This window comes from Rhinichthys klamathensis, unplaced genomic scaffold (assembly GCF_029890125.1).
Source record: "Rhinichthys klamathensis goyatoka isolate OS25496 unplaced genomic scaffold, OSU_Roscu_1.1 h1tg000271l_1, whole genome shotgun sequence".
In the NCBI taxonomy this organism is placed as follows: Eukaryota; Metazoa; Chordata; class Actinopteri; order Cypriniformes; family Leuciscidae; genus Rhinichthys; species Rhinichthys klamathensis.
Window position 1 is genome coordinate 1,630,762 of NW_026606791.1, and position 27,642 is coordinate 1,658,403.

Here is a 27,642-nt window from a genome sequence, read left to right on the forward strand (position 1 = left end):
GACTGTTTAGAAAAAACACATTTACCATAAGCTTTCTTGCGTTAAAGTTCACCCAAAAATGAAAATTATGTCAGTAATTACTCACCCTCATGTTGTTCCAACCCCGTAAGACTTTCGTTCATCTTCGAAACACAAATTAAGATGTTTTTGATGAAATCTGAGAGCTGTCTCACTCCCTCATAGGCTGCTAGGTAATTGCATCTGCCGGCCCAGAAAAGTTAGTAAAGACATCGTTAAAATTGTCCAAGTGACTACAGTGGCTCAACCTTAAGTTTATCAAGCGACGAGAATACTTTTAGTGCGCAAAAAAACAAACAAAAATAACGACTTTATTCAACTATTAATTTTCTTCTCTGTGGGCCTCTGACGCGAGTTCACGAGAGCGCCACAACGCATGCGCGAGAACTGAGAAGAAGACGCAGATGGGTCTCGATGTAGTGTTTACAATGGTTCTAAAGTGTGCATTCGAATTGCGAGAAAACAACGAGAAAACGTAAAAATGCCTTACCAATGCCGTAAAATGAATGGCTTACCTTTCACACTTTCCCATCAAATGATCATGAACGTCTTCTCAGTTCTCGGCATGCAAAATTAATAGTTGAATAATTTTATTTATTTTTGCGCACTAAAAGTATTCTCGTCGCTTGATAAACTTAAGGTTGAGCCACTGTAGTCACTTGGACTATTTTAACGATGTCTGTACTAACTTTTCTGGGCTGGCAGATACAATTACCTAGCAGCCTATGGTGAATTTTTGGGTGAACTAACCCTTTAATATTTGGCTACTATAGCAACATTTTAGTTAAGAGGATAGTTCACCCAAAAATGTACCCATTTAATGTGGCACTGCATTGCAAAAATGTTTATAACCAAACAGTTGATGGACCTTATTGACTTCCATACTAGTATGGAAAAAAAAATACAATGGAAGTCAAGGGGCCCATCAACTGTTTGGTTACCCGTATTCTTCAAAATATCTTCTTTTATGTTCAGCAGAAGAAAGAAATTCATACAGGTTTGGAACTTGAGGGTGAGTAAATGATGAGAGAAATGTCATTTTTGAGGCCAGTCTGTTTAACAAAGTCACATTTTGATTGGCACATTTGACACACAAACTTCCCGCTTCATTGATATAGATGAGTCGAAGTTTTGAAAATGTTGGCCTAGGAAATTTTGCTTTTTATGTGTTTTTATTTCCTTTCGTTTCTTCGGACTCTTCAGTGCTTCACTGGCGCCAGCTCTGGTCAAAAATAGATTTGATACAGTACAAACTGGACATTTCTACCTCTTTTGTGAATTCATGAACAGTCCTACTATTTTAAAGCTATCGTATGGCTTCAGAAAACTTAAAATGTAATGCATGAGTCATATGGACAGTTTAATGATTCTTTTTGCTTTTTGAAGTTTAATAGCTTCAGTCTTCATCGATTACATATTGGTTGTTTTTTTTGGAGCAGTTACAATTTAAGGGTGTATTCACACCTGCCTTGTTTGGTTCGATTGAATCGAACTCTAGTTCGTTTCCCCCCTTGGTGCGGACCTTTTGGGCAGGTGTGAATACAGCAATCGAACTCGGGTGCGGACCAAACAACCGAACCGAGACCCAGCAGAAGAGGTGGTCTCGGTACGGTTCCAAACGAACTCTGGTTCGGTTCGTTTACGGTGTGAACATGAACCGACCCAATTGCAAGAAAGCACTGCGCCTTTGAGTTAAAAGGCTTCCGTAGACGGAGATTTTGGCATAATGGTTTGTGTTATTGTTGTTTAAGTGCGAAAGAGAATTCCATTCCGGCGCGCTGTCTGGCCACACGATACTGTTGTGCGTCTTTCTGCGCGTCATTGGAATGGAATGAATGAATGAGTGTGTGCATCAGGACATTCACATACAGCGCGTTCTCTTTAGTCTAATCGCGCATAGATGCAAAAAAAGCTTTTGCAGTTCATATAATGTAACGATAGTTACAATACAAGGATGACGCTGCATTAAACTGGACAAACTTAAATCGCAATCGTTAACATTGACAGCACTTGTTAGCAGTAGCCTATATACAATAAGATTCTCATTATTTGAATGTGTGAACATAGCCCCTCTCTTTGAATCAAAACTTTATACCTTATCCGTCTTCTGCGCAGTTTCTTCAATTGCATTTGTACAGAATAACACAAAATTAGTAAAATAACAAACATTGGAGTACGAAATATCTCCATGCTGAGCCTTTTTTGCACTTCCTGATTTCCCTACTTGAGAATCCTTGTCCAATGAATGGACGACCTTAGCACACGTGTGGTTTTGTTGACAAATTTTTGGTTCACTTGCAAAAAGAGCAGTGTGAAAGCGAACCGTACCAAAAAATTTTTTTATAAAAAATTATTTGGTCCGGACCAAAGCAAGTGAACTATCGGACTTTCCTGGTGTGAATACACCCTAAGATTGATCAAATCCTCCACGGAGGAAAGAAAGTTGTACGGAATGGCTTTAGGGCGAGTAAATAGTGACAGAAATTTTAATTACTGGGGGAAGTAATCCTTTAAAGTTACACCTAAATATATACCTAAAATTAAACATTTATGCTAGTTAGTGTGCAAATAGGTAACGCCCCAGGGCAGAGTCATCCCTGCGGTGCGTATATATGAATATATTAATGACTCTGAGGTGAATTTCACACGTTATTTAAGCACCGATGAGCTTTGCATTGAGTTCATAAAGCAAGCTTATGTGCTTTTGGTAAATTGCTTCTGCCCCTTAAATGTGTTTGTGTTTTATTGAAGAGCCTGTTGCGGTCCTTTGGTTCGTTTGTCATCCTTAAGTAAAGCGTATCAGCAGTGCGCAGACACCCCGACTGTTTCAGAGGTATTAAAACCAGTGCAAATAGTAGATCAGTACAGGAATATGAACAGAAACACTTGAACACAAAGGAAGGGGGTGAAGCATGCTGGGTATGCATGCAAATGAGACAGATATTTGATCCATGTTGGTTCTTTTCTTTATTGTTCTCATTTTTTCCTTCTTTTTGAACCCATGGCGTTCTTTCATTGACCCTATGAAAAACGAATGACTAAAACATCGTACAACTACATTCCACCCGATGACTCATTTGTTGATGTGTATGGAGGAAGAGGGAGAGAGGGAAATAGAGTTATGAGCCAAAGATAGAAGGAAACAAAAGAGGAGCGGAGCTGAGCGAGAGAGAGAGGTAAAGGGAGCGAGGTGAGTGAATAAATGCTTTGTGTTTCTGTTTCTTATACCACAGAGCTGGTCTGACAGGCCATTGTGTACCTTCAGGGGGAATTCTGCTACATTGAGTCACACGCAGCTCCTCGCCTAGTGAAAACACACACTTCTTGACATGAGAGCCCTGGATACGGACGTGCACTAAGCACACTGACTGGGATATGTGCATACCTTCGCATACCTCTATCCTCGCATGAATGGCATGTTAATTGGAACCTAAATGTAAATACCCAGAACAAATGCATTAGTCAAAGATTATTTGTCAAATACAAATAGCGATACAGCAGCAGTTCTTGTAATGAGAATGAAAAGTTTAGATGAAAATGAATCTATATAAAATTAGTAGTACATAAAAAAAGCTAAAGGGAAATTGGCTTCTATGACAAGATATTATTTAATATTGTCTTTCTATATAAAGTCCATATAAATCTTTATAATGTCTGTATATAGAAACTGTCAAGAGACATAAATTGTGTTGAACAACTATGCGTAAACATTTACATACACTACCAAAGCTGTTCAGAAGTTTGGGGTCTTTTAAAAGTTTTTGAAAGAAAGTTTCTTATGCTCAAAAATACAGTAAAAATAGTAATATTGTGAAATATTATTACAATTAAAAAATATACACATCCTTAAAATAAAGTTTCCAAAAGTTGTTGTTTTTTTGCAACAATTCCACTGAAGAAGCATTTTTGGCTCCCCAAAGAATCGTTCAGTCATCAGCTCTTAAAAGAACCATTTTAATGATCTAAAGAACCTTTTTCCACTAAAGAACTGTTTTTTCAATTGAAACGTTCCATTGATGTTAAAGGTTCTTCATTGACCCATAGATGCCAGTATAGAAGCTTTTTTCTTTTCTTTTCTTTTCCATTACTCCAGTCTTCAGTGTCACATGATCCTCCAGAAATATGCTGATTTTCTGCTCAAGAAACATGCATCTCTTAATATTTAAAAATTTTCTTTGACGAACAAAGTTTACATTTATTTGAAATAGAAATGATTTGTAGCAATATAAATGTGCAGTGCATTGTCGTTGTATGTACCATGGCCCGAAACATAATCTACACAAGTGCATGCGTGCAACTAGCCTACTTTTAGTCGTGCAAGCTCGATTTTGTGCATTGTGCTTTCTTCAAATGTGGCACTTCATTGCATTCTCAGTCTCTCCACAAGGGGTGCTATAGTGGCCTTAACAAACACTGCTTTATGGCTGTTTTTCTGCATGGTTGTCTTTGTGTAAAGTTTGTACCTGGTCTAATATGCGTCCTTGCATTATTGTGACAGATATAAACATCATTAGAATGCTTAATGGTGCGTATATGGAATTTCCTTAAAGTGTCTGTGCCATTAAACCACATCTATTCGATGCTATTCAGGTAAATCAGCCAGGTAAACATGGCAATGTAACTAACTTAAAGCTGTTCAGCAAGATTTTCTTCAAACTGTTGCACAATGGCAGTCCTTGACTTGAAGGAAAAACTGACCATAGACGAAAGCAGTTTTTGCTAATGGATGCTTTAGCACCCCTTGTGGCGTATTTGCAATATAAATTGTGTTTTGACACAATCATGGATGAACTCAAGCTTAAGTCATTGAGCCTAAGGGTTTTTAATACAGACACATTACAGTACAAGTATTTGGCATCTTCTGTAAGTGTGTCGTATACCTTTCAGTCGGTGTTAGGTAACAGATCTGATTTAAGGGAGGTTTGCGAACCTGAGGTCATATCAATTTAATGCCTTTGTGGAACATAAACCGAGTTGGATCCTTTCAATGTGGCGAAGGGGTTATAGCTTAAGAGGAGAATGCTTTGCGTTTCTATAACAGAATCCAGCTCTGTTTATGTATCATTTTATGTGGCCGCAACCCTGTATTTGATAGATTTATTTAATCCTCTCTGGGGTACATGCAATTTGAGGTCTGTCTTTAGAGTGTGCTGATGTTTCTGTAGATTGTCAAATGCAGCTGCTTGTGAATGTGTGTGTGTTTGTGAGCACTGAGCCGTTCCTTATTCCATCAGTATATATGGAGCAGCTCTCATGCTGTTCGCTGGCCTTTGACTCCTAGAGCTCTGAGCTGGAGGTCTCTCGCTTCTGTCTCCACAGGAGCTCGCTGGAGTCGACGGACTACCCGAGTCAAAACACGGGTTGTTTATTTTAACCTGCCTTTGTATACGGCCGGGTGAGAAAACGTGAAAGCAAAGAGAAAGCGAGCGAGTTTTGAAAAAGTTGAACTTTGCAATCTTCCATAAGTGAATGCTGTGCCGACACAAAGATCACTGTCTGGGATCATGGCTACCGGGTCAAAATGTTCAAATGCAGAAGGAAAGCACTTTAAAAGTGCTATGGCTGAGACTGCAATGCAGTGTCAGTTTACCATCAGTGTGATGCAGACTGCAGAACAACTCGTATCGGGTTATAGAATCACAGGTTTGTTTTTATTGCGCTAATAAATGTGCAATCATTTTCTTTTATAGGCTTTAGCCTCCCACTATAAAGTTTTGATCACTTGGCTCAGTTGGCTGTTATGTTGAAGGGCAGAATTGTTTTAAAAGCAGCAGAAACGTCATTTTAATGATGATTTTTAATTATTTGCGCACTTAATTACTTACAAGTCAAGTGTGTAATGTCATTTTCAGTTTTGCAGAATCCATCTGTTATTTGCCGAGAGATGTGTTAGTCGGTGATGCTGAGTAAGTTAAGACTAATTATATTGCGCACAAGCAAAAAACAATTAAATTCTGTTCATATTAATATGAAGCATTTGTACATATAATTAAGATCTAAATTGTTTTCCCCCCCAAAAATGAGAAAGATTTCTATGGGTGGTATATAAAAAGTAAACTTTTTAAAGTGAACCTGGATCAAACGACCTTTAGTTTATTAACTCTTTCCTTGCCATTGACGGAATTTTCTGTCATTTATGACAAATGCTTTTCCATCATTTACGAAATTTTACGTCATTTATGATACAATGGGCGCTATTACGCATCTTCTAAAAGAGTGCAGAAACAGCTAACGCGATCATCAAACATTAAACGGCATATAAATCAAAATTACCGTATGAAATGTCGACACGGACGAGGTATGGGACTGTGAATTTTTGGGGGTGCTTATGGAAGTGACCTACTTCATCTGTGTTTTGATAATCAATCTAAATCTGATCCAGGCGTAGTCTTTGACAACAATGCTTTTTTATGAAACATACCCACATTCAAGTGTTGATAAAAAAAGAATGCAAGCTAAAATGTTTTTTTAAAGCAGAGGCTCTGTTTTTTCTTTTGATTATATTGCATGTTCTGACTGACAACTTAAATAATTCTTGGGGAAAGAGTTAATTTCCTCTTAAAAATAAAGGTTCTTTCTTGACTTCAATGATTCCATGAAGAACTGTTAACATCCATGGAATCCAATCATGTTATTTATGTATAAAATCAAGCGCAACCCTACTTTTTCTTTATTGAACGTTTATTTTTCACTTGGGAATGCATTGCATTATAGAAGTAAAACGTTTCACTTGACTTTTAGAATTGTTCTCATTCAGATGCATTTGTTCAACCGAGCTCTGATCCATATTCGTGATCGTGTAGATTAATGCTGTGATGATGAGATAGCTCAAGTTTTTTTTTTTCTTTAATTATGGGCAATCAAAGCAGGATAAGTCTCATGCTGAGACAGTCTGCACATGCAGTAGATGGATGTGAAGCCACTGAGCTCTAATCAGTCTAAGACTGCATTTTTTCCCGGAGGAAGCTCAGGCCCAGGAATATTACAGTCACTTTGGTGGTGTGTTTCATATTAGTCTGATGTCTGGGTTTCATTTTCATCATTTTAATATAGGCTACGATGCTGGAAAGTTCTAATGTTTCGCTCTTTCCTCTTTTGCAGCTGTCTGGAGTCAGCGTGTTCGAGTAGAATATGAGGTCACTTCGAATCCAAATGGGTCTGTCAATCTGCGCTGTGAGTTCACCGACAGTGGAAGCACCAAACTCACACAGGTGAGACAAGATAAGTTTGATTAGTGTCAAAAATTAGATATTTGAGGCTCTCGCCAATGTCGCCATATATACAGGGTGAATTGGGATACTTTTTGCCATTGAAATGACTGTGTTTTTTTTACTATTATCCTGAATAATCCTATTTTACACAAATATATACAGTACACACACACACACTATGTTGGGTTTCCATGTTTTATGGGGACTATGCATAGACACAATGATTTTTATTCTGGACAAACTGTATATTCGATCCCCTAACCATACATTTCTACACCTAAACGCAACCCTCACTGAAAACTTTCTTCATTTTTGCATTTAAAAAAAATCATTTTGTATAATTTGTATACTGTTTTTCTCATGGGGACTGAAAAATGTACCCACAAGATACAAAATATTAAGCAGCACAACTGTTTCCAACACTGATAATAATAAGAAATGTTTCTTGAGCAGCAAATCAGCATATTAGAATGATTTCTGAAGGATCATGTGACACTGAAGACTGGAGTAATGATGCCTGAAAATTAAGCTTTGATCACAGGAATAAATTATAATAAAATAGAAAAATAAGTTAATGATTTCAAAACTTTTGGAGTTTTAAATCATTAACATTATTGCTTTACTGTATTTTTGATCAAATAAAGACAGCATTGGTGAGCATAAGAGAATTTCTTTAAGTTTGATAACCAGCTGATTACTGATAGCTGATAATAACTCTCTCTCTCTCTCTCTCTCTCTCTCTCTCTCTCTCTCTCTCTCTCTCTCTCTCTCTCTCTCTCTCTCTCTCTCTCTCTCTCTCTCTCTCTCTCATATATATATATATAATGTATATATGTGTGTGTGTGTGTGTATATATGTATATGTAATTATATTTTCATGCAGGTTTTCTTGAGAAAATTGCACAAACAATTTATTAGGCTTTTTAATTTGCCAGAATTAGATAAGATTATACATTTTATACAGAAAAAATGATAGCACCATTCTAAACTTATGCTTTCAAGGTTATCAGAAGTCATCATCACAGTTTTTGATAAAATCTGTCTGCCTGCTTGATAATAATACATTAGTGCATATTTAAATATGCAGAATTCACAACAAGGTTATTCAGTGCATACATGAATATTAATTATTGGCAATCAGTGAAACATCTGTACGTGTTGAAGAAATGCAAGATATAGTGATAGTTCAGCACAGGCCCAGTAATTGTCCAATGTTATCGCCATCCATATGGTTAATCCTGAGTTTAAACAACAAGCAGATGGCTGGCAGCATGCTGTATGTTAAAGCAATGCCATGCAAGGATTAATTCCCTATTTCTTTCTGGTTCGTAGGTTTCGTGGATGTTTGAGCGTGTTGAGGGTGACAGGCACAACATTGCTGTATTCCACCCCATATATGGAGCCAGTTTCCCCAATAAAGATTTTGAAGGCCGAGTTAAGTTCACACAAGGCTCCCTGGAGAACCCATCCATTAGGATCGACAAACTGAGGATGGCTGATGCTGGCAGGTACATCTGCGAGTACGCGACTTACCCCACTGGAAACGAGCAGGGAACGACCACTCTTATCATGCTGGGTAAGTAACTCACTTGTGTTTATTTATAGGCCTGCTTCAATGCTTCCTGCAAACAAGACAGATTCAAGTATGACAATTTAACCATTTAAAAAAAGAATAAAGTTCCATGCCAAATGCTGACGCAAACATACCGGTAGTATAATTGAATTAGTGTTTTCAACCAATGATTTGATATGGTTCAAAAGAACTGATTCATGAAAATGAATCAAACTTTCCAGTCGCTTTTTTGGGCCTTTTGGTTAAAATCAGAGATGCTTTTAAAGAAGCCCTGCTCTCATTCTCCTGAGTCTTGACATGAGCAGGGAGTGTGAAATTAGCCTGCTGACATAGTCTTTAGGAAATGTAATGGCCAGATAATTAGTGCATTCAAATAAAAGCACTGTTTTCTAATTTAAATTGCCAACAAAATTCTATCAAATATGTTTAAAATGTTCATTACATATCTGCCTAAACAACATACCTCAAGGTTGATGCTTCGACTGCTGAATCTTTAGCTACTCTGGGCGTAGTTAGGAGTCGTGCTAAACTACATTAGCTTTGCTCACAATAGCATTTCTGCTGTCTGCTTTAACACTAATGTCACCCATTAGCCTGATTCATCATTTGAATGACTAAGCTAATGCTATCATCAGAGACAGAGTGATGGTATGAATCAGGGCTGCCCGTTTATCCATGTTGGCTGGCTGTGTTCAAGCGTTTCGCTCTGTTTGTCTTTCACTGTTTACCCCTGGGTAAACCAAGTAGAACATTAACTCGGCGTTCATCTTGTATTGTTGTTGTTAACCACTTGCTTTTAAATGTGCTTGGCTAATTTGAAATAATCATCTTACGTCATCTTACACACATCCTGTGTGTGTACAGTATATATATGTACACACACAGTGTGTGTGTAAGATGATCTTATATGCGCAATGATAAAAATAATAAAGATCAGTATTTAAACATTTTAAAATCATGTATAATTTCACAGAGTGATTATTTTATTTAGCTTCAGCTATTTTGTGTCCCAGTTGGTTTCATTAAATTTTATATTCATTTTAGTGGATTAAGTGTAAGGCTGGAAACTTACGCCAATAATCGGAACGAAAAGGCAGTTGAAGGATAACGTGAATAATTCATATATCTGACTGCAATGTAATTAATCTGACTCCATTACAGTTGTTGTTATTCTTAGAATTGATAGGAAAACGTAGGATTTAACCTGAACGTTTAGATAACGAAAGTTATAATCACTTTTGCTTTCAACATAATCAGTGATAAAAGGAAAGATTCTCAAAGCCTTTAAAGCAGACAAAGTTATTTATTAAGATACATGTTTAAATATACAGACAGTAGAATGGAACAACATACTGTATAGAAAACTTAGTTGTAACAAATACTCCTAGCTTTCTTCTAGTTTGAGGTTACCCACTATGGAGTGTGGGAGTGGCGGGGTTAAAGCCTTTCTCCCAGATCAACACTAACCTTTCCTCCTCATACCCTGAGCAAAGCATTGTTAAACATGAGTGGAATACCAACACAGAAACCGACCGACAGGAAACCAAAAGATGAGGCAGATCAAGAGGGGGAGAAGAACATTAGCATACTCTCCTCGATGCATGTTTAACCAATAGTACCTGGATTGTACATTAGGATACTTTAATATCTCTATTAAGTTCACCACCATTCATTTCAGTTTATAAGCTGTCAGATGAGACCAAACATGGCATAGTTACATATTAGAACACTAGTAAATAAACAGTATGTAGTTGAAAGCACATGTCCTGTGAAGCAAATGGTACAGACGTGTCATTGAGGTGCAAATGACTGTCTCTCCCGACAGAACCATCCCGTGCCTGGAGTGTCCCAACAATCCTCAATCCGCATACTGATGAAATCCCTTGCACTAGATAGGCATTAGCATACTGTGATGATGAAGGCCATAGTGCCACGTTTAATTCACATGTATACCTTTAAAAGGCTTTTTGGAGTCCTAGGGCATTAAAGAGTTCTGCCCATATTTGCTCAGCCCTACAATTACGAAAAAACTGTGTAAAAAATGCTGCAGTATTGCAGTAAATACTTTTATTAAATGTTAAATAATCTCAAAATTGTCTTGTTGCTAATATTATATACACATGTTACAATTTATAATAAAAATCAATATTTGCAATACATATGTTTTTTAATTAAAACATTTTAAAAACATGCAAATTGCCACAGAATTATTTAATTTTAGCAATTTAGATTATCATTTCAATTAATTCTATTTAATTTTTCTTTCATTAAATTATCAAACAAACAATGATAATAATAATCAAACAAACAGTTTTACGTTTGGTTGCCACCATTTGTCTTTAACATTTGAGCTCCTCCTTGGCCATCAGGAACATTGATGTCAGAATCAGGCACTGAAAAACGCATTATTACACAGTTCTCTGATATGCGTGATTCCACTCAGTTCTGTGATTAAAATATGTTTGTATAATGACCTCTATAATTGACCGTCCTAGATTGTCCCTGGCATCCAGTTTCCTACATAACTGTGCTAATTTCATGTCTCTTGTATCACTCTGCGCTCTTTCTTCTCATGTAATCAATCAATATTTCAGGTTTTTTATTTGGTAAGTAGCTGTGTAATAAGGTCTGAATGTTTGAAACACCCTGTTGACATTTATTTTTTGAAAATGACCGGCTGCCTGTACATTATCCCATTAATAAGAGTCAATGACATGTCTGAGTACTGTGTTGCTTTGCTGCATGCTTTTTTTTGTTTAGCTCAAGCGCCACTTGATTAATAAAAAAGGCTATTGAAAACCAAATTCATGTTGTAACCTATTTTTTAAATCTTTTTTTCTCTCCATCAGCTAAACCCAAAAACTCAGCTTCCGCCATCCCAGTGCAAGCCGGCTCTTCTGAGGTTGTCGTGGCAAGATGTGAGGCAGCCCAAGGGAAACCAGAGGCAACAATCTCCTGGATTACAGCTATTGCTGGCCGCTATAACCACACTTCAGTGCCCGAGATGGACGGCACAGTGACCGTGAAGAGCGAGTATCGGATGATCCCGACACCTGCTGAAAACGGAAAGGAGATCACCTGCTTGGTGAATCAGAGGACGCAGACCGAACCGAAACCCTTCCACTTGAAGCTGGTGGTGGAGTGTAAGATTCATACATACACACTGCAAGAAGCAGTTCACCCGAAATAAAAATTCTCTCATTATTTTGCTCACTGTATCCATAAGACTTTTTCTTCGGTGGAACACAAAGAGTGACTTTATGAAGAATTTCCTGGCCAGTCAAAATGAATGGGGCTGTTAAGTTCGCTATAAAATGAGAGAATTTCATAAGATATGTAACAATGAACCATTCAGTTTATGAATCTGATCTTTTCTAAAAAAAAAAAAATCTGATCCAGTTTACAAATCAAGGCTTACCCATACAATATATTGTAACAACATTTTCTACAATCTCCTTAGGCTTGCGAGGCGAATGCAGCCCTGGTCTGAATGATTCATTTGTGAATCAGACTGATTCGGTTCTTGAGTTCATTGACTCCTGTCACAGCAGTTAATAGCTAACCGGAGGGGGGAAGATTATCAATAAATACAAGACTTAAATTGTGGTCTGTTCCTCACACATAGCTATCGTATGACTTCAGAAGCCTTTCACAAAAGTTATAGTGCTTTTTGTGTCCCTTTTAAAGCTTGAAAGCTTCGGTTCCCATTCATTGTAACTGAAAAGAAAAGCCAAACAACAGATTATTCAAAACTTCTCTTTTTGTGTCTCACGGAAGAAAGAACGTCAAATGGTTTTGGAACGACACGAAAGTTAGTAAACGAGGACAGAATTTTCATTTCTGGCCGAACTAATCCTTTAAAGAAGTGCGTTCTCAGTGACACACACATGAACTCATAATCCGTCCCGTATCATTCGCTCATAACACCTCTTCTCCCTCACCCAGCCTCATTTTCATCAAAAAATGCATTTTAGCATCTTCGCCTCTGCCACAACACATTGTTCGCATTTTTTTTTTTTTTTCATGAAAGCTATTTACAGAGTGTTTGCATAGCTGAGCGGGAATGTTTGAGGATGTCACAGATTTGCAAGTTCCCCATTTCTTTATATAAATGCCCCTGTTGGAACATCCTCACCTCTTGCACTTTCATTCTGCATTTCTCCAGCATGTCAAAGCCCTTTAAGAGTCTATAGGGCAGTGCCAACTTCAGCAAGCCTGTATCTTCCCTTCCCAACCCTGAACGGCAGATAACCAGCCTTTGAACTGCTTTTTCAATGCAGGATTTTCAGATGAATGTCTCTCTCACATTCTTTCTAGACCCACCCACTGTGACAATAGAAGGATATGACAATAACTGGTATATGGGTCGAACTGATGCCGTTTTGATCTGCGAGGCTGACGCCAACCCAGAACCCACTAATGTTACCTGGACAGCGTGAGTACATTTATAACTTTAAGTAATCGTTTAAAATTCTGTCATCGTTTATGCATGTCATTCCAAGCGCATACGATTTTCTTTGGTCGAACACAAAAGGAGATGTGCTTAAAGGAGAACTCCGGCGCAAAATGAACCTTTGGTCTAATAAAACATTGGTACCTAGTCAACCGTTCTCTGAGATTTGTTTTCATGATAATCGAATGTAAAGAGTTTTATCTCTAAAAACTGTTTAGCGTATAACGCTAGTAATGGGGGCATATAATAAGTCAAAAGAAATCGCTAGTTTATACCACTAACAAGGCTCAAAATAGCCCCACACTAACACAGTAACATAATGAGGGTCCCTACATGCAAAACGAAGCATTGAGAACTTTGTAAGTGTACAGACCGTTTAATAAGAAGATAAAGATAAAGACAGTCCACTTCGTGTATACAGACAGGAGCCATCTTTGGAAAACAGTCTCGACTAATCAAACCACGAACGCCATTCATACAGTTCAGCTCACTTAGCACGTCATTCGTGGTTTGACTAGTCGAGACTGTTTTCCAAAGATGGCTCCTGTCTGTATACACGAAGTGGACTGTCTTTATAAAATATCTTCTTATTAAACGGTCTGTACACATTCGATTATCATGAAAACAAATCTCAGAGAACGGTTGACTAGGTACCAATGTTTTATTAGACCAAAGGTTCATTTTGCGCTGGAGTTCTCCTTTAAGTGAGCACATTTAAATTTGACTTATGCTTACCAAGGCTGCATTTAGTTGATCAAAAATACAATATTATAGTATTATAATTTTAAGTAACTGTTGTCTCTTTTGATATATTAAATTGTAATTTATTTGTGTGATTAATTTTCTGAATTTTCAGCATCATTACTTTGAAATAGAAATCTTTTGTAACATTATAAATGTCTTTATTGTCACTTTTGATCAATTTAATGCATTCTTGCTAAAAAAAGTATTAATATATATATTTTTAAACCTTTTAAATCCTTTTTTTTTTTTTTTACCCACTTCAAACTTTTGAAGTGTAGTTACAAAATAACTGCTTGGACATTCTGCTAAATATCTCCTTCCACAGAAGAAAAAAACAACAGCACGAGAGTAAATTATGACAGAATTTACTCAAAAGAGAAAGAAACAATAACTTTTGTTTTTGTTAGGATTAGTATTTGTTTAGTCTGAAGAGAATCCATATTTCATATTTCATATTTATATTGCTGTGTTGTTGTCATCTCCAATATGACTGAAACAAAGTCAAATATGGCAGTTTTGCTGCAAACAACAGCCACAGGCTAATTGGCTCTGAATTGAGGAAGCATCTTTGCCTGCGGTATAAAAACAACAACAGCCTATTAATGCTTCACTGCTTCAACTTCATTTTCTCACCAAAAACCAAGGAGAACATGAATCGATACAGATCGAGAAACGACATTTATTTGCAAGACTTTTTGGGTGATACTTAGATGTAGCCGTTTGATTGCAGAGTTTTAAGTTAGTTGACAAATATGCAACACTTACGGATTTATTTGGCACATTTTCGAATGGAGTAGGCCTAATTATATAATAGTGTGCATTAAAGTGTCTTAAAAAACCCTGTTTCAGCACACAAAGACAAATTTAAAAAAATAACACAATGCAATCATTGTCTTCTATGTGTCACACAAGTTAATGTCTCAAACGTGTTTAACATGATATTTAGAGATATACGATGTATTTTCAGTAAATTAGTTTTACGTTTTTGAAATAAGCCAACATGCTATCAAAAACTAGCTAGAAATGCAGTTTTCTGTGTCGATTCCTCAGTGCCTCGGGTCAGTTGCCGCCTTCGGTATGGGTTGATCAGAACCGGCTGCGGGTGAGAAAGGTGGATGAAACGGTGAACACCACTTTCGTGTGCGAGGTGAAGAACAGTCTGGGTTCTGCCAAGAAAGAGCTCTCCGCCACAGTCATCGGTGAGTGGCGCAATGCAGGAATGACACATGCACTCACAAGTCTGTGCTGTTGTAAAAATTCAATACACTTTTCAGCTCAAGCACAGTGTCCTAACCAGGCGCAGTGAGCTAAAGCATTTGGTGCCTGGTTAGGACACGGTGTTGCACGCCACCTCCCTCGCACGTAGGAGGACACAAAATGTGGGAAAAGGGTTTCTCCTTGCTAAATACAGATACATTTTGGCAATCATGTACACTTCTTTAATGTGGGTGGGCTTCAAAAGCCATACTCCTACTTGGTGGTTGGATTTCTAGTTGGCCTGTCTAACCTAATTTTGCGGGATTTTCTCCAGAAGCCTTTGTACTATGTGAAGTCACTTGGTGTGAGCCAGTTTGCCGGGTTGCTTTTTATTTCTTCTTTTCACATGTTTTCTTTTCCCTCTTCACCATACCTAACAACACCGTAATGTTGTATCTTTATTTAACCTCTCTTAATGGAAAAAAAAAATCTATTTTTCTTTTCCTCTCTGTTCCTGTGCATGGTTTTCTTTCTTTTCCTACAGCTTTGTTGTGCCGAAAAGCACACTCGCACACATTCTGTGTAAGCATTAATCCACAACACCGTCTTGATGTTCCATTGCTTAAAACGTTAGCCGTAGTCAATAAGCTTTGGAGTGGCTGCTTCACTAAATGGACGTGTGTAGGCCCGCGAGCCACTATGCTTTTGGCACTTTCTCATGCCAAGGCAAGCGCAAGAGCTGCATTTAGAATCCGTGGGAATCCTTTTGGAAATTTCAATTGTCTTGTGGGAGAACAAAGGCTCTTTGTAGGCGCACTGTAGCGAGAAAGTGTGGGATGTTGTTCAAATGTTTTTTCACAACGATATTATAAGGAGACTTTTATCACAGTCATAAAGACGCCTGGTCCTCACAGAAACATTCACGTACCTTCACTTGATACATTCACCGTTGACGCACAACAGTGGCTTGTCACAAAGGCTAAGTCACTGCATTGTTAAATATCTGTTTCTTTTGCGTGATGTTTTGCAAAGCCATTTTGTCTCTGCTTGAAAGGCTGGTTAGTACTGGTCTAGCAGGTCTTTTCAGCAGTATATTTGAGTTGTTTTACTGGGAATTGAGTTGTTATTGAAATGTGCCTTTGGCAGAGAAGTACTCGACTGTATGTGTGATCTTTGATGCTTTCCTTTATACACACTCATATTAGGGATGGGGAAGAGTACCAAAGTACTTTAGTTCTTGGGCCAGCAATGACTAATCTTGCAAACCCTTCTGAAAAACAAGCAGTTTAAACCATCCTAAATAGTTTGCTAGATTTAACTGGTTTAAGGTGGTTTAGCTGGTCTCCCAGCCTGGCAACCAGATGTTTAACTGGTCAGTCTAATGTTATCTCCCACCCTGACCATCTGAAATGTATCCAAAACCCCTGTAAATAATCAAAACCAACCAATTTAACCAGCCAGGTTAGGTTGGTCTAACGCAAACGCGAGTGTGCGTTTCCGCAAAACAAAGCTGGTTTTAACTGGTGGTTTACATTTTTTAGTAGTTTAAACTGATCTAGATGGTATCCCAGAATGGACAAGCTGGTCAGTCTAGCTGATTTCCAACCCTGACTAGCTGAAAATTGTCCCAAATCCATCTAAAATCTGGTCTAATCAGTTTATACAAACTGAGAGACCTTATGATTTAAGCAGTTTTTCTAAGTGCTTGCGGTGACAGCAATCATGAACACCCTACTAAAAAATTTAAACCAGCTCAAAGTAGAAATCTGGTCTTACCTGGTTTAAGCTGTCTAATGTCTCCCAGGTTTTTATGGTATTAGAGGGGTTTTGGACACTTTCAGCTGGTCAGAGCTAAACACTAATTTGTCAGGCTTGGAGACTAGCCTGACAAACCCCCCCCCCCCCACACACACACACACACACCAGGGAACACACAGGGGATAATTCACTTTGAATTGTTCACTACCTACTAGCCGCATTTTTATTTTTACCAGCCACAATTTGTGCTTGGTATTGTATTGCGCCATGTGTATTTCAATTAAGTCATTAAGTCAGGTGTAAACAGGGCCTAATATAAATGCAGACACAAATGCCACACCATGACAAAGCTCAGCGGATTGCAGACGAGACTTGTGCTGACGCAAAAGGAATTAAAATCCCCCTAACTCCTAAAACTGTACACGTGAATGAGGCTAGATTGCACTGGTTCCCAGTGGGTCCACCAGCCAAGCTGGAGAGAAAGTGTGTGTGTGTGTGTGTGTGTGTGTGTGTGTGTGTGTGTGTGTGTGTGTGTGTGTGTGTGTGTGTGTGTGTGTGTGTGTGTGTGTGTGTGTGTGTGTGTGTGTGTGTGTGTGTGTGTGTGTGTGTGTGTGTGTGTGTGTGTGTGTGTGTGTGTGTGTGTGTGTGTGTGTGTGTGTGTTTGCATAAAAAAAGCAGGAAAAGAACGGAAGGAGGGCTGTTTTTAAGAAGAATATCCCCCAGATAGAATTCTCCTGAAGTTGAATTCACTCTCTTTTTCTCTTCCCGTTTTCCTCTCTCCTTGAAAGGAGGGAGACCTTAGCTTGTGCCAGCTAACAGACTAATCATGCAGCTTGCCAAGAAGGAGTGTTTCCTCATTTCTTTCCCCTCCTTAACCATTTTCAGACAGCTAATGCAGAAAACTGAAGGCTTTCATTGTAGACTCTTTAGGGGGAAATGAGAGGCCATTTAGCTGCTTAAATTCTTGGCTGAATCTTAGTGCTGTTTATTGGGGTTGGTAGTGGCTGCACTTAAGGAACCAAACAACTGAGTTTTTGCAGAAAGATGCAGGCGCCCATTTGCATGCATGCATGCAAGTGCATGCACAGCTTAAAACAGCACACAAGGCACGTCCCTGCTGAAAAGACCATTGTGTTTTGAATGCATGAGTTCATTTGTCAGTAAGGCTTCACTTGTCAACTAGCTTCACCAGAAAGTCCATGCTCTTTGACCCATCTTGCCAGCTGAGAAATAATCATCATACTGTATTTTGAGGATTTTGTTTTGCTTTGCCACAGTGCAAAGAATTTTTTTTTTAGCCAACCACATAAAACAACTTTAAGACAAAACAAAAGATTTACAAGTTCCTGCTATGGTTAGTGCGTGTTTGTCAGTCTCTGCTTTACATCTAGACATCACATTGGATAATTAATATTCATGAGTCAAGATATTAAATATTAACTCATCTTGACCTTTCTACTTTTCCGACCATTTCTTCACCCTCAGGGTAAATAGCATGGCTACTGGTCCATCATAGACCAGCACCAAACATGCACTAAAAAAGAAGCTTTTTCTAGTCTAAGCTGGTCTTTTCAACAAGGACATTGAGAGAAGGAGTGAAATGATTTTCTGAATCGAAACATTAGCTCATGCAGTGCTGATTGCAGACTGCAACACTCAACTGCACTCGTTGATGATCTTAGCCATCAGATATGGTTCTGTAATTACTAGATATTCAGATTAATGCTCAATTGTACTGGCCTTAAATGGTTTATTCTTAAAGGTAAAGTGTGTAATGTATAATAAAACTGTTCAAATAAGTGGCACTTTTTTTTTTTTAAGGAAATCAACCTACAAATGTCTATGTTTACACGGAAACGATCTGAAGAGAAAACGCAAAAGTGGCGTTGCGTTATCACTTTTTATTCTGCGTTTAGACGAGTGTTATGGTTGGGAAATCCGCGTGCATATGGTGACGCAAAAGTGTGTGAAATCCGATGTAGTATGCACTCCAGGCTGCTAGGTGGCAATGTGAAGCACTGCCACACAACAACACCAGTATCTTAGAATATTTTGTACAACTGCTGAAAAGCCTCTTGTATGTTTTTCAGAGCTGCTAGGGCAACTTGAAGGTCGGACGTATGGAAATAATCTGACATGTTGGTTGTTATTTTCCTGTGCTGGCGCATGCATGTGACGTAAACGCGTACGCGACAAGAGCCACCGTGAGCTGATTTGCGTTTTTACCGTTTAGACGGGAACGCGACGGTGGAGCGTTTTTAAGATTTCCACTCTGGAGGGTGGTTTCACTTTTTTGCGTTTTTAAGCCCCCAAAACGCTGTTGCCGTGTAAAGGAAAGGCACATCCGTTAAAATATTTTTACGTTTTCACCCGGAATCGTTCTCGTGTAAACGGGGCCTTATTATCAGCCAGCTCTCTATAATAAGTTGGATATACAAGTATGTTCAACTTCATCTGCATACAGGTTTATTACGACCCATCGACACCCAATGCGATATCAACCAATCAAAGAGGTTCCCGAATCTCAATCGTATTTTGATTGAATAAAATTAATTGAGAATATTTTGTGGTTTTCCATGGGTCCTCAGCCATAGATCGGCTCTTACGCTTCAAGTTGACTTTTGCGTAAACATCTAAAAACACACTTCATCTTTAAATTATGACATTTGGTCCCTCCAGTCCTGAACATGTGGTTGTGTACTCGATCAGATTTGATGTATTCCCTTTCTCAGAGCTTTCATATCATATCAAACCCCTGGTCTGGCACTAGCGCTCTTACCTGTAGCGTCTTCAGCCTTACGGTGGGAAAACAATGTCTGAAACTCAGCATGTGAGATAAGGTGAGGGAAAGACCTCACTCGACTGACACCTGGGCGAAGCTTATCACCCCCGGCTTAGCAAGAGAAAACCGAGACAAAGAAAGAGGCAATGAGAGGCCGAGGAGATTTCACCCTGCCAACATTAAGTGAAATGTCAGAAAAGTGGGCTGCCAAGATTACCTGGCTCTTAGCCCACACCGTCCATCATTAGGGCTCATTACAGATACTCCGAAACCTTAGAGCTCACCGTAGAAACATGAGGGCTCACCGGGTTGCCTTTTTCTTTGCTTTGATCAATTACAGAATAAAAATGAGGCTTTCTCTGGGTCTTGCTTTTGGCTATACCTTTCTGACCCGCACGGATTCTAACGATTTAATGATTTATTGGTCTTTCCTTAAATAAGCAATGAATAAATGATTCATCCAGAACATTTAAGTATTCATGAACATTATTAGCCATTTTTTAGAAACCATGAGTTGGCAACAGTAAAAAATTGAATTATGTATTCTTTTAATTAAAATGTTTTTTTTTTTTTTTAAGCAACGATAAATTGAGTATCAAAGCTGCTTTCTTTCTGATGCATCGCTTGTGCAATCTAGCCTAGAAGTGCAGCTCGGAGTGCTTTTAAAGATGTGTCTAGCGATGCATCTCTGGGTCTGAATCAATGGAGGCTTATTTAAAAGCAGGATTTTTACTGAGCCGCTCCTTCATTCTCTCTTAGCAATTCCGTACACATGTCAGAGTTTAGAATGTGCCACGCCGCATATACCAATGCTTTAATGTTCAAAAACAGAATACACGCCGTGCCTAGCCAGATGGAGCCGGCGTTTTTTCATAAACATTTAGTTTTCAGACTCTCATTACTCCTCTCGATTTTCTTTGGGAAAGTAGTCTTCTTTTCTGAGTGGATTATGAGGAGCAGCCTGTCTGAAATGGGACAATGGCACATTTTTCACGAATTTCTCATGGATGTTGACACTGATGTGATGGCGGATGCAATGAACTGTTGAAAAATCATTACAGGATCCTTTTACAGCTTAGTTGTAGTTCTCCTGGCTTAGCTGAGCGATTTCTTCTGCTTCCACAATCCTGTTATCTGTCATTATTCGTCATTACCTGAGCCTTCTCTCTAATAAACTTGTGCTCTGCTTGAAGGGCTGGCCGATAAATGGATCTTGATATTTTCCAACCTTTTGATGATGTTCTATATATATCTATATATCTATATATCTAAATCAGAGGAGTTATCATTTCAACCATAGAGCCAATTGGAGTCAAAACGTGTCATGCAAAAGTGAAATACAAGAAGTCTAGTTAATGTTTTTAATAACTCAAGACTAATCCTTTATTTATTATATTATATTATATAACAATAAACAAAGCAATATTTTGTCTTATATTTTGTCTCAACAAACAGCAATAATTCCCTACACATATTCTTACAAAGTCATTTTAATAAATGAAAAAAATGTCATGCAGTGATTTCTATAAACATTTCAGAGTGATGAGAACATTTTCAGAGTTTTGATTGGAGTCATTGAAAGTGTCTGTATTTGTATATATATATATATATATATATATGTATGTGTGTGTATATATATATATATATATATATATTCAGTATATGTGTGTGTGTGTGTGTATAAGTATATATTTTCCTGAGGCACAAGTATAATTACAGCATTTAGGGTAATGATTTATGTCATTATGATTTGTCTAAGCTATATAGGTTGTAGGTAGAGACCACTTGATGCTCTACAAACTGATTGCTAGCAGAGCTCTGTGTGTGTATATGTATGTGTGTATATATATATATATACACACACACACACACACACACACATGTATATATATTTTTTTTATATTTATTATATATATATTAGGGCTTGATAATGAATCATAAATCATACACACACATATACATATACATGGATAATGTGATTCATTATCCAGCCCTTTTTGCTTGTTATGACATTTTTAGAAAGCTCATGTTCACGACCCAAGACCTGGCAAGGTTTTTTTTCTTTTTATCCTGATGTTGTAATCCACTCAGCATGCTTACGTCCGGGTCTTTGATGTACAGTGCACATGGTGACTTTTGCAGGACAAAAGAAATCAAGATAGGCACCCTGGGATTATTTCCTGCCACAGATCGAAATTGAGAAACATGCATGTCAGAAATACCATCCTCCTCCAGAGAAGCTCTACCGCTCTTTAAGCCGTCAACCCCGTGAGCGGTGTGTGTGTTCTAGCATGGAAACGAGTGTCTCTGACAATAGGGTTATTAGGATCTGCTCAGAGCCCAATTATACATTTGAAATCTGTTGGATTTAGCACTTTCTAACAAGCGTTGCACATGACCTAGTGATATGCGCACTCAATTATGCATCTCAAAACCGGGCCTTCTACTTTTTTTCCAAGTAATTAACTTGTGTAGAACTCAGCTCTTTGGTCAGTGAGCCCTTAGAGCGCTTTCCCATATCACTTTTGGCAGCACCATTAGTGGTCAACACGTCACCTGTCAGTTAGCCTGGGCTTTAGGAGGACAGCAGGAGAGGTTGGTGTAAGCTGAATGTATGTGCCCTGAGTTCTCCAATAAATCAATACAGGACGTGTGAGACTCCAGAAAGGAGGGGCCACCGCAGGCCATGGCTGAGATTTGAGCCTATCCTTTACAGTCAGAGGAAATGCGATCTGTCTGTGTTTGTTTCATCCATCATCTCTTTCCTTTTGTACTGGCAAAAAACCTGTATATTTTAGTAGAAATAAATTAGAATATAATGATCGCACTCACGCGGTGCATGTGCGGATCGCTTTGGGTACGGTGTTTTTCTGTGTGATTGATTGCTTCCATAGCGTTTGTAGTTCTACCTGGGGTGGTGGTAGTTGTGTTATTTTTATAAATGGGAGTTTATAGTCGAGTGAAAAGCGGGTGCCTTTGTGACTTCTCGGTATAGAGCTCTGCTAGCAATCAGTTTTTATTGTGGTAAGTGGTCTCTAACTACAACCTATAGCTTAGAAAAATGACATAAATCACGACCCTAAATGCTATAATTATACTTAGCGTATTCTTGTGCCTTGCCGTCTTGTTGAGTTGAAATTAGCGCGAGTTTATTAACTCTAGTGGGAAACGCAGACGCAATGTGGAGAACTTAATATTGTCCAACATTCGGATAAAGTGCAACAATCGGGTTAATTTTCTGATTGATTTTTATTGTTAACTTATAAACTTTTAAAGACAGTTATACTGTGAGCTCCTAGGTTGTAAATTGATGGTATATGCTTTTGTTGAAGCCATCAGTTTGTATTAGTGCAACCTATTTTTTAAAGAATCTCATTTAACAGTAGGATTCCTGGTGGAAAAACTACATTACCCATGATGCTATAAATATTAGAGAGTCACAGCAAGCAAATCGCAGCAAAAGATCTCAGCAGTAAACAAACACCCACTTCAATGAAGCACCGTGAATTTACTGTACGTACTCAAGTCAGACTCCCTGTGCTCTCAAACTGCTTAAATATTTGTATGCATATTTAGGAATAAATGTAAAATATATTGCTTCTTTATATATAATCAACATCTTTAAATAAAGTTCTCCATTGTTTTTATTTGATTCATGGGGATTATAGTCTTTTTGTCCGATTTTCAAATACTTTTTTTAGCTTCAAATACATTTTTGTAATGTTGTAATTCACCCCGTAACTGGTTGGTTTGGTACATGTTGTAAAATCCCTTATTGAAGACTTTAAAAAAAAAAATCCCTATGAGAAAAATGAATGTAAAAAATACTTCCGGAATCAACACCGCTAAAAAACCTGTGCAGGCACTGTTGCTCTTTATATACCGGTTAATAAAGTCCCTCAGAAGTTGTCATAATTTTTTTAGCTCTCTTACATTATTAGCATTAGTACGCGTGCTACCAAGCAACTGATTCCAGCTATGGATGCATGCAGGAAAAATTGACTTTAATGTCGAAGGGTTTTGTAGCATGCCATTAACAGAGTGCAGTGGAATAATAATGCGCTGTAGTTATGGCACTTGAGGAGCGTAGCGGACAAGTTAAAGGTCACGAGGGCTGAAGAGGTGCTTTGTCCTCGAGCCCATCAACATTCTTAGACAATAATGACCTTTAACAGCTTCCACAACTCTCTAAAGGTTCGCTCTCAATGTGGGTTGTAGGAACTCAATGTTTTTTCAATAACACTCACACAGCGTTGTGCTAGTAAATTTGGCGGCTTAATGTTTTATTAGCCCTGGAGTAGATCAATACTATGAGACTTCTTTGCTGGCCAAGTGCCGTCATTTCAATAACGATATCTCAAATTTAATCAAAGAAAGGATAAGCCCTCACACTACGGCCTATTAAAGATGCAGGGTTGTTAAAATTGAAAATATCCAGAGTGTACTGCTCTTTTTTACCTTAGAACAAGCGGTGCCGTATCTTTCCGCAACCCACCTTTGTCTTTTGTCTCAGTCTTTGAGCCTGATGTCGACCGTAGTTTTCACGGATACTGTCTCCCAGGCCGATGAATAATGGATCCTGAGCTGTGGCATCTGGCAGAGATAGTGTCAGGAGAGTGAGGTTAAGAGAGATTGGGGATGTTAGCTGGCTGTGTAGTTGTGTGTATGTGTGTCTTAGTCCCACATACGAGCCCGTTCTCAGTAGCAGCAGAGCTTGAAGAGACTTTAATAGCAGTGGACTGAGAGGCACGGCGAAATGGAACAGGGTATCCTAAGAAAGAGCTCTTTTAGCACCTCTCTGTCTCCCGGGATAAAACAAACCAGCGGAGGAGCGAACGAAAAGGATGAAAAGTTGTGTGGGAGAGGGAGCGGCTGTATGCTTGCTATATTGCATGGATATTAAGTCGTTTCCAAATTGCGTGGGAAGAAATTGAATGTACGCGTGTACATTTTCGCACATATTTTTTCATCAGTTGCTTACTGTTCAGTCTTTCATGAAAGGTTTCTCAGTAGATCCAGAGACCGTAGTGCGAAAGAGAACTTGAGCAGAGACTGCATGATTTTTAGGGAAAAGCCTCTTGACTTGTTTCTAGTAGACTGAATCCATAATCACTCAAATTGTCATGGTAACAGGGGAAATTGCAGGAGGTGGAATTGGTGATTGCTTGACCGAGAGAAAAGCATACGTTTAGAAGAGTTTGCATGCTATTTGGCCTTTGAATTAAACAACCTAGAAAGCTTCGGTTTATTTCAGTAGCGCTGTTTGCTAAGGCTAGGGTCATTGTTACTCTGACCCTCATAATTATATTATGACCAACGGCACAAACTGCAGGCGGGCAAATTGCGTTTATACCATAAACATTAAGTTAATGTTGAGTAACTTGCATATCATATCTTTGCTTCGCTAGTTTGAAACAAATCCACCGCAGCATAGCCTAACTGTTGTAATTCTCCTAGGAATACACAGTAGTGGTGTTTTCTGCCTGGACGAATTGGAGTTTTATTATTATTTAAACAACCATACACATTGCAACCATATGACTTGGTCAATAAATATAATATGTAAAACCAATGTTTTCTATTATGATTCAAAATAGCATTTCTTGAGTTTGTGAGTCTTTTTGAATGATTATTACAATACTCTATGGACATGATTTTGCAAATTGTGCATCTTGAAGAAAGTGTCCTGTTGTATTTAAGAGACCACTTAGCAATACCTTGGCACCTACAACACTTTAGCAGTGTAGCAAAGAGCTTTGCACTGACAATAAAAACTCAGAAAAGGTAAAAATCTAGCTGTTTTTTTCTAATCAGTGAACTTTTAATCCATTTTAGCTTCTTACAAAACCTCAAACTCATGCACTTTTTCCTAATTCTCTTGCTTTGCATATTTATAAGGTTAGCTGTATGACCAGCGTTTTTTATATATTGACCAGTGTAATGCAGTAATGTAACCAAAATCAATGCAGTGGCCTTGCAAATTACTGTTCTATAAGTTGCACAGACAGGCTCAGTCAGAAAACTTTTGATTAAATCAGACTGTAAATGTAATTACTCTTGACTTCACCACTATATATATATATATATATATATATATATATATATATATAAAATGAATATAGACATCACTTCCTGTGCACGCTGCCTCAGCAGCACATTCCATGCAGGCCCTGTGGGTTGCAGCATGAAATGGGGCTAATCCTTCCTGAAGCAGTTGTTCCTTTAGTGTTTGTGACTTCATTCCCGGGAATTTGGCGGGAATGCACAATCTGACCAATTAGCTGACGTTAGCTGGAAGACTGCGTTCCCAGCATAACTTACGATTCTTCCTCTTTGCATGACCATACTGTGACATAATCTTTACATCCCTTCTCCATCTGTGTGTTTCTCTTTCTTGCTCTCTATATGTGTAGTGTAATTTCACCTGGTCAGCTCCCGAGCGTAGAAGGAACGGACGTTTGTGTTGTTTTCTTGAAACGAGAACCGAGAGCGGATCCGGCAAACTTGGCTCACACCATAGGACTTGTAGCTGGGAACTGGGGGCAGCCAAAAACCATTTCACAGGCTAAACTGAACCAAATCGTACACCACCAAGCTATTGTATGGTGAAGAATAGCTCCCACCACCAAGCAGCAACTTCCTCTTTTGTGCCCCTCCCCTCCTCTGCAGAGTCGACTGAAGCCCCCTCCAGTGCAGGCATGGTGGCCGGAGCCATCCTGGGCAGCTTCTTGGCCCTCGTTTTGGTCGGCGCGTTGGTCACCGTGTTAGTGATGCGAAGTCGTCGCCAGCAGCATGGATATTCGGGCGACGGCGAGCAGGGCGCTTACGGCAACAAAACCCGTCTTTTTGGAGGCAAGAAGGCCAGCAAGAACGGCACAGGGGCCAACAACAACGGCCCAATCTACACGTACCGCGAAAGCGAGCCGGGAGCCCTGACAGAGAAATGCAATGAGTTCCCTCACATGACAACCAGCCCGCCAACCGCTCATGACATCCTGCTGAGCGGCGAGCTGAATGAAGCGGTGCGAAGGAAGTTCGACGCCCTGAACGACAGCTTGGAGGAAGAGGAAGAGGACGCTGAAAGGTACGACCGTTTCAGCGGACTGCCGCCCAGCTACCAAATCCACCGGCACGAGGACGAGTGTGCTCCTTACCTGGATGACGACATGGAGTCTCAACGAGACGGCTCAATCATCTCCCGGACTGCCATCTATGTCTAGAAGAATCAGATAATGCACCTGACTGATATTTACTTGACCTTTTAAAACAAAGACGGAAACGTGCCATCTGAGGAGTGGAAGCAGAATGGTTAATGTCATATCTGTGGATGAAAACCCTCATTATCGAGCAGAAAACACATTGGTTTTGCTTGCCTCACGATGCGTACTTTTAAGAGATATCATAAGTGATTTGATTGTCATGTAACTGTAACCTGTTGTTAACGCCCATTCTAGTCAGAATCCAACCTTCTGTGGTTCATTCACACCCACGAGCACAATACTCAAGCAGGCCCTTTGAAGTGAATAGAAAGCCTTGTGATTGCCCATACAGGGTTGTCAATGCTACATTGCACGAGAGGCTCAGCATCTGTGACCCAGAAGCTAAGGCCGCACTCGCCAGTTTGTATACGGCTTCTTTTATCAATCGCAGAGAATGTCGTCTTCGAGAACAGCTGGATGTTTTGTTAGCTAAACAGAAAACAGACAACGCAACGTTCGCGCCAGCATCTGGGTCATTCATCTGTGCCGCCGATCAACTCCAGTAGTGAACGCTTTTAACTTTCCCCCACAATTTTTTAGTTCTTGTTCATTAATCGGATGTCTTGTTACGCTAAAGGAAATCTCTGATTCGCTCAAGTTCTCGGCAGAGGCGTAATGGTGTTTTTTTTTCTCTTCGGACTCTCCTGT

At 38.9% G+C, this 27,642-nt stretch overlaps 1 protein-coding gene across 2 annotated transcripts in view; it reads left to right on the forward strand.

Annotated features, from left to right (window-relative positions):
• pvrl2l (PVR cell adhesion molecule related 2 like) overlaps nucleotides 1-27,642 on the forward strand; it is a 209,117-nt gene that overhangs the window by 54,365 nt on the left and 127,110 nt on the right. Inside the window, exons 2-7 of one of the 2 annotated variants that reach the window (XM_056268403.1) lie at nucleotides 7,120-7,229; nucleotides 8,561-8,804; nucleotides 11,651-11,944; nucleotides 13,119-13,236; nucleotides 15,049-15,197; nucleotides 26,405-27,047. In XM_056268403.1, coding sequence (XP_056124378.1) covers nucleotides 7,120-7,229; nucleotides 8,561-8,804; nucleotides 11,651-11,944; nucleotides 13,119-13,236; nucleotides 15,049-15,197; nucleotides 26,405-26,955 — 1,466 coding nt within the window. In that variant the 3' untranslated portion in view covers nucleotides 26,956-27,047. Of the gene's footprint in view, nucleotides 1-7,119; nucleotides 7,230-8,560; nucleotides 8,805-11,650; nucleotides 11,945-13,118; nucleotides 13,237-15,048; nucleotides 15,198-26,404; nucleotides 27,048-27,642 lie in introns of those variants that run through there. The other variant, XM_056268404.1, reaches the window with a different exon arrangement.